The sequence below is a fragment of the Salmo trutta genome, unplaced genomic scaffold, assembly GCF_901001165.1.
Source record: "Salmo trutta unplaced genomic scaffold, fSalTru1.1, whole genome shotgun sequence".
Lineage (NCBI taxonomy): Eukaryota > Metazoa > Chordata > Actinopteri > Salmoniformes > Salmonidae > Salmo > Salmo trutta.
This window is the reverse complement of record NW_021822140.1, coordinates 8,979-17,500: the sequence shown is the minus strand read 5'-3', so window position 1 is coordinate 17,500 and position 8,522 is coordinate 8,979. Positions and strand designations below refer to the sequence as shown.

The 8,522-nt window shown below is 43.8% G+C and overlaps 1 protein-coding gene across 1 annotated transcript; it reads right to left on the bottom strand.

The window, feature by feature from the left end:
* Positions 1-5,700: 5,700 nt before the first annotated feature.
* On the bottom strand, positions 5,701-7,546 carry LOC115180699 (uncharacterized; the record flags this gene model as incomplete). The annotated part of the gene is made up of 3 exons (XM_029742914.1): positions 5,701-6,450; positions 6,490-6,690; positions 6,730-7,546. Coding segments are annotated over 3 exons (1,530 nt in total), but the record flags the coding sequence as incomplete, so codon positions are not given.
* Between the last annotated feature and the right edge of the window lie 976 nt (positions 7,547-8,522).

The window sequence follows — 8,522 nt, the reverse complement described above, 5'->3', positions numbered from 1 at the left end:
GCCCAACGCTCTAACCACTAGGCTACCTGCTGGTTACTGGCCCAACGCTCTAACCACTAGGCTACCTGCTGGTTACTGGCCCAACGCTCTAACCACTAGGCTACCTGCTGGTTACTGGCCCAACGTTCTAACCACTAGGCTACCTGCTGGTTACTGGCCCAACGCTCTAACCACTAGGCTACCTGCTGGTTACTGGCCCAACGCTCTAACCACTAGGCTACCTGCTGGTTACTGGCCCAGTGCTCTAACCACTAGGCTACCTGCTGGTTACTGGCCCAACGCTCTAACCACTAGGCTACCTGCTGGTTATTGACCCAACGCTCTAACCACTAGACTACCTGCAGGTTAATGGCCCAACGCTCTAACCACTAGGCTACCTGCTGGTTACTGGCCCAAAGCTCTAACCACTAGGCTACCTGCTGGTTACTGGCCCAACGCTCTAACCACTAGACTACCTGCTGGTTACTGGCCCAACGCTCTAACCACTAGGCTACCTGCTGGTTACTGGCCCAACGCTCTAACCACTAGGCTACCTGCTGGTTACTGGCCCAACGCTCTAACCACTAGGCTACCTGCTGGTTACTGGCCCAACGCTCTAACCACTAGGCTACCTGCTGGTTACTGGCCCAACGCTCTAACCACTAGACTACCTGCTGGTTACTGGCCCAACGCTCTAACCACTAGGCTACCTGTCGCCACTTTTACCACATGTAGCCTAATGATTTGCATGATATTGATAGAAAAGAAGCCTGGTTTGTTGTAATGTTGTAAGGTAGACCTACTGTATTTTATATTCGTACTGATAGGCTAACATTACTTGATAAATTCATAATGAGTAACAATAATTTGGGCTATATACACGGGGTACCATTACCGAGTCAATGTGCAGGGGTACAAGGTAATTGAGGGTAGATAACTAGGAATACATTTAAATAAATTAGGAATACTTATCAGCTAATAAGCAACAATGTCAAATGAACCGTGTCTTGGATCGTGACATTCCCGTCGCTACTGTGAATTGAAAACTGTATGTAAATATTATGTAAATGTTGTCCCGTTAACTCTATAGAGTGAGAATCAGCCCTATGGTATTACCTCCTTTGACTACGTAGCAGGACTTCTGTATGTAGCAGGTTCTGTGTGTGATCAGGGGGCAGAGGAAAGGGGAGTTTAAAGTGTAAGAGAGGAAAGATTGTCCCTCTGTGTTACCTAGTAGACTGGGAGACTGGACACTGTGTTACCTAGTAGACTGGGAGACTAGGAGACTGGACACTGTGTTACCTAGTAGTGGTAGACTGGGAGACCGGACACTGTGTTACCTAGTAGACTGGGAGACTGGACACTGTGTTACCTAGTAGACTGGGAGACTGGACACTGTGTTACCTAGTAGACTGGGAGACTGGACACTGTGTTACCTAGTAGACTGGGAGACTAGGAGATTGGACACTGTGTTACCTAGTAGACTGGGAGACTGGACACTGTGTTACCTAGTAGACTGGGAGACTGGACACTGTGTTACCTAGTAGACTGGGAGACTAGGAGACTGGACACTGTGTTACCTAGTAGTGGTAGACTGGGAGACCGGACACTGTGTTACCTAGTAGACTGGGAGACTGGACACTGTGTTACCTAGTAGACTGGGAGACTGGACACTGTGTTACCTAGTAGACTGGGAGACTGGACACTGTGTTACCTAGTAGACTGGGAGACTAGGAGATTGGACACTGTGTTACCTAGTAGACTGGGAGACTGGACACTGTGTTACCTAGTAGACTGGGAGACTGGACACTGTGTTACCTAGTAGACTGGGAGACTGGACACTGTGTTACCTAGTAGACTGGGAGACTGGACACTGTGTTACCTAGTAGACTGGGAGACTGGACACTGTGTTACCTAGTAGACTGGGAGACTGGGAGACCGGACACTGTGTTACCTAGTAGACTGGGAGACTGGACACTGTGTTAACTAGTAGACTGGGAGACTAGGAGACTGGACACTGTGTTACCTAGTAGACTGGGAGATTAGGAGACTGGACACTGTGTTACCTAGTAGTGGTAGACTGGGAGACCGGACACTGTGTTACCTAGTAGACTGAGAGACTGGACACTGTGTTACCTAGTAGACTGGGAGACTAGGACACTGTGTTACCTAGTAGACTGGGAGACTGGGAGACTGGACACTGTGTTACCTAGTAGACTGGGAGACTGGACACTGTGTTACCTAGTAGACTGGGAGACTGGACACTGTGTTACCTAGTAGACTGGGAGACTGGGAGACCGGACACTGTGTTACCTAGTAGTGGCAGACTGGGAGACTGGACACTGTGTTACCTAGTAGTGGCAGACTGGAAGACTGGACACTGTGTTACCTAGTAGTGGTAGACTGGGAGACTGGACACTGTGTTACCTAGTAGTGGTAGACTGGGAGACTGGACACTGTGTTACCTAGTAGTGGCAGACTGGGAGACTGGACACTGTGGGCAGGAAAGGGTTTTAATAGTAGTTCTGTGTGAAATATATGTAGCCTATGACTTGATGGGTTTGTACAGGAAAATACCAGAGTCGGCCAGTTAATTGGAGAGCTGATTGTAACTTACAGAAGTAGAACCTATCCTTAGCATGCTTATAGAATCTAAACTGTTTAGATAATATTATATATATATATGATATATAGTAACCCATAGTACAGACCCTTATAGTCTAGACAATACATTCAGTTAAACAAAGGAGGAGAAAATAACTTGGCACACTTTCAATCTTAATGTATATTTACTAAAGCCAACGAAAGGCCATCCTGTTCTGGACACATATCCTTGTTGTTGTTGGAGAATAACAATTCAAACCTCAAGAGACTTCCTGGTGAGACGAATAGTTCAAACCTCAAGAGACTTCCTGGTGAGACGAATAGTTCAAACCTCAAGAGACTTCCTGGTGAGACGAATAGTTCAAACCTCAAGAGACTTCCTGGTGAGACGAATAGTTCAAACCTCAAGAGACTTCCTGGTGAGACAAATAGTTCAAACCTCAAGAGACTTCCTGGTCAAATGAAGGCGAGATAAAAGATTGCTCTAGCTGCATTATTCCGTGTGTGTGTGTGTGTGTGTGTGTGTGTGTGTGTGTGTGTGTGTGTGTGTGTGTGTGTATTATTCTCTCTCCATCTAAGGCTTTAACAGAATGATCACTGCAGCTCCACAGGAAATAACCTCCTCCTTTTCCTGGAAATCACACAACACCTGTCTGATGGCGCTCCACTGTAACCTGAACTCCCCCTGCTGATGTTGGCCACCACCGTGCACTGTACTATAGTACAGACTGAAGACTGAAGACTTTGACCACTGTACTATAGGACAGACTGAAGACTGAAGACTTTCACCACTATACTATAGTACAGACTGAAGACTGAAGACTTTCACCACCGTACTATAGTACAGACTGAAGACTGAAGACTTTCACCACTGTACTATAGTAGACTGAATACTTTCACCACTATACTATAGTACAGACTGAAGACTGAAGACTTTCACCACTGTACTATAGTAGACTGAATACTTTCACCACTATACTATAGTACAGACTGAAGACTGAAGACTTTCACCACTGTACTATAGTAGACTGAATACTTTCACCACTGTACTATAGTACAGACTGAAGACTGAAGACTTTCACCACTGTACTATAGTAGACTGAATACTTTCACCACTGTACTATAGTACAGACTGAAGACTGAAGACTTTCACCACTGTACTATAGTAGACTGAATACTTTCACCACTGTACTATAGGACAGACTGAAGACTGAAGACTTTGACCACTGTACTATAGTACAGACTGAAGACTGAAGACTTTGACCACTGTACTATAGTACAGACTGAAGACTGAAGACTTTCACCACTGTACTATAGTACAGACTGAAGACTGAAGACTTTCACCACTGTACTATAGGACAGACTGAAGACTGAAGACTTTGACCACTGTACTATAGTACAGACTGAAGACTGAAGACTTTGACCACTGTACTATAGGACAGACTGAAGACTGAAGACTTTCACCACTATACTATAGTACAGACTAAAGACTTTCACCACTTTACTATAGTACAGACTGAAGACTGAAGACTTTCACCACTGTACTATAGTACAGACTGAAGACTGAAGACTTTCACCACTGTACTATAGTACAGACTGAAGACTTTGACCACTGTACTATAGTACAGACTGAAGACTTTGACCAACTACCTTACAAAGGGAAACCTCTGACTCATTAAGCCGGGTAGCAACATGTGCTTTAGGAGTTAAACAAGAGGCAATCAGTGAACGTTACAATTGTTCCCACAATCCCCCCTGAGAGAGGCTCCTGTTAGCTCTCTCTCTGGTTCCAAAGGAGAGCAGTTTGTTTCAAAGCAATGCTTACTTTCAACTTAAAGGGGCACTCAAACCAATCCCTATTTGAACATCCTGTTCAGTATCACTGGTATGGTGCTGGAGATAATGGAGATATATGATGTTTAAAATTGGTGAAGTATCCCTTTAAAGTCCACAAGGGAAACGGTATGTTCCAGTGTCAGCCATTTAAACTGTTCCCTGTTTACCTTCCCAAATGGCACCCTATTCCCTATTATAGTGCACTACTTTTGACCAGAGCCCTATTGACCAGGGCACCAAAGTAGTGCACTATGTAGGGAATAGGGTGCCATTTGGGATGTAGTCCATGTCTTTAGATCCTGAAGGGAGGGGAGGGTTGCTGTGCTGTGGTTAATTCTTAACTGACACCTTGAGTGTCTAGTACTGAAGCCCTGCGTGACTATCTCTTACAGCAGACACACTGTGAAGCTACTCAGACACTCATTATTACCTTCACCACTTATCAGCAGACAGTCTGTGAAGCTACTCAGACACTCATTATTACCTTCACCACTTATCAGCAGACAGTCTGCTGTTATTCCATTGGCTCCCAGCTGTGTTCCGTGACTGCAGAGTACATAGTACAAAAGCTGTCAACTCCCTGCACCCTTTTCAAGTTCATTACAATTATTTAAGTGCAGAAGAAACCAAAAAAATGTGTATGATGATCTATTGATTACAATAAAAAAATACATTTGGACACTAATCAGCATCGCAATGTTAACCAATTCACTGCAATGTTTACATTTCAAGTTCAGTCAAGTTCTTACGAGTCAAAATACGTTTTAAAGTCAAATGTCAATGGTCAATAAAGGTAATTAGACACAAACCAGTTTTCACTGACATTTGACACAAAAAGCTTTTAAAAAGATATGGAGTTCCTAGTACTTAAATGGCTTCAAGCTAAGAGGGAACTCCCTGTTCTCTCTGCTCTACTGGTACACACTGGAGTGGTGAGAGAGAGAGAGAGAGACACACACACACACTTCGGGGACAAACTGTGTTGGCTGAGCCAGAGCTGAACTCAAATGACCCACATTCTCTGATTACCCAACAAGAGGAGAGCGAGACGGAAAACATATTATCTGACCGAGCCAGTTGCAGCGCTCCGCAGTCAAGATCCAGGAGTGAGAGAGAGAGAGAGAGAGAGAGAGAGAGAGAGAGAGAGAGAGTATGGGGGAGAAAGAGACCTAAATAGTGTGAGAGAGAGAGAGAGAGAGAGAGAGAGAGAGAGAGAGAGAGAGAGAGAGAGAGAGGTAACCGACAACTGGAAACTGTTGCTTTCACTTCCATGTGCTATAATTTCTCTGTGTACTTAAACAGCTGTGTGAACACTGAGCCAAACACAACATGTGTTGAACGTTCTCAACTGCACACTAACTGCACACTGTACAGAATGACAGAGAGAGACTTGAGAAAGAGATATATACGTGTCGGCTTCAGCTTAGCAGCTTTAACATTGACAAAGACCAACTGCCACTTTCTTTCTTCACCTGAAAGATCAGGTTCAAACTTCTCCGGGATAAATATAATCCATGAGCTACTTCATGAACAGGACCAATAAAGCCTCACCGAGGGGCGTTGTATAAAACACTGTCCCTATTTTCCTGGAGGTAAAGTGGAGGTGGTAGTTGTATTTACTAAGACTACCTGAGGTAAAGTGGAGGTAGTTGTATTTACTAAGACTACCTGAGGTAAAGTGGAGGAGGTTGTATTTACTAAGACTACCTGAGGTAAAGTGGAGGTGGTTGTATTTACTAAGACTACCTGAGGTAAAGTGGAGGTGGTTGTATTTACTAAGACTACCTGAGGTAAAGTGGAGGTGGTAGTTGTATTTACTAAGACTACCTGAGGTAAAGTGGTGGTAGTTGTATTTACTAAGACTACCTGAGGTAAAGTGGAGGTAGTTGTATTTACTAAGACTACCTGAGGTAAAGTGGAGGTGGTAGTTGTATTTACTAAGACTACCTGAGGTAAAGTGGAGGTGGTAGTTGTATTTACTAAGACTACCTGAGGTAAAGTGGAGGTGGTAGTTGTATTTACTAAGACTACCTGAGGTAAAGTGGAGGTAGTTGTATTAACTAAGACTACCTGAGGTAAAGTGGAGGTAGTTGTATTTACTAAGACTACCTGAGGTAAAGTGGAGGTAGTTGTATTTACTAAGACTACCTGAGGTAAAGTGGAGGTAGTTGTATTTACTAAGACTACCTGAGGTAAAGTGGAGGTGGTAGTTGTATTTACTAAGACTACCTGAGGTAAAGTGGAGGTGGTAGTTGTATTTACTAAGACTACCTGAGGTAAAGTGGAAGTAGTTGTATTTACTAAGACTACCTGAGGTAAAGTGGAGGTAGTTGTATTTACTAAGACTACCTGAGGTAAAGTGGAGGTGGTAGTTGTATTTACTAAGACTACCTGAGGTAAAGTGGAGGTAGTTGTATTTACTAAGACTACCTGAGGTAAAGTGGAGGTGGTTGTATTTACTAAGACTACCTGAGGTAAAGTGGAGGTAGTTGTATTTACTAAGACTACCTGAGGTAAAGTGGAGGTAGTTGTATTTACTAAGACTACCTGAGGTAAAGTGGAGGTGGTAGTTGTATTTACTAAGACTACCTGAGGTAAAGTGGAGGTGGTAGTTGTATTTACTAAGACTACCTGAGGTAAAGTGGAAGTAGTTGTATTTACTAAGACTACCTGAGGTAAAGTGGAGGTAGTTGTATTTACTAAGACTACCTGAGGTAAAGTGGAGGTGGTAGTTGTATTTACTAAGACTACCTGAGGTAAAGTGGAGGTAGTTGTATTTACTAAGACTACCTGAGGTAAAGTGGAGGTGGTTGTATTTACTAAGACTACCTGAGGTAAAGTGGAGGTGGTTGTATTTACTAAGACTACCTGAGGTAAAGTGGAAGTAGTTGTATTTACTAAGACTACTTGAGGTAAAGTGGAGGAGGTGGTATTTACTAAGACTACCTGAGGTAAAGTGGAGGTAGTTGTATTTACTAAGACTACCTGAGGTAAAGTGGAGGAGGTTGTATTTACTAAGACTACCTGAGGTAAAGTGGAGGTAGTAGTTGTATTGACTAACTGAGAGAGTGATGTAATGAGAAAAAATAGAAGCTCTTTTCAAAGAAGAGAAGTCCCAAATTGCACCCTATTCCCTATATAGTGCACTACTTTTGGGCTTCTCCCCACAGGGTACTGGTCAAAAGTAGTGCACTATAATGGAAATAGGGAGCCATTTGGGATGCACATGATGGCGTGTGTTTCAACAACAGCAGGAAATACCACACACACACACACACACACACCAACACAGACAGTGCTCTGTTCCGCGCTCTGCTGTTCCCATCTGGGCCGCTGTCACAGAAACCTAACACAACACAACATCCACTAACCTCAGACCAACGCAGCACACGTATCCTGGTGTAACCCGTGGCACACACACACACACACACACACACACACACACACACACACACACACACACACACACACACACACACACACACACACACACACACACACACACACCCACGCACGCAGGCAGGCTACAATACGTTGCCACAAATCACTCAACTTCTCTTGTTTACTTGAAGCGAAACGAGAGCCAACCCTGTTGCCAACATATAATTTAAACTCTACAGCTGAAGAAGCCCTTTAGAGACAATGAGTACAGTTTTAGAACGAAGAGGCAAAAGTCTAACCAAACGGTAACTAAAGCCCTGTGTGCAGACACCCACCGGAATATGGCAGAGTTCCCCACTGAGTACAACGTCTAGTCCACCTAGTCAGACAGCTAGTGTCTTTACACAAAAGGGCCACAGCTGCTTGTGATCATAGCAACGAAATAAACAAACACTACGTGCGAAAAGTGAATCGCTATAACACCGTATCCGTGCATGAAAACATATTTACCTGTACGTGCAACAGAAATTAGGAATCCAAAAATAGATTTATGTAACCTGCTCACTCACATATTATGCATACATTGATACTTGATTGATACACACACACACACACACACACACACACACACACACACCCACTCACATACAAGCTGCTGCTACTGTGTTTATCTTATATCCTGTTCCCCCGATACATATCTACCTCCATCACTCCAGTATCTC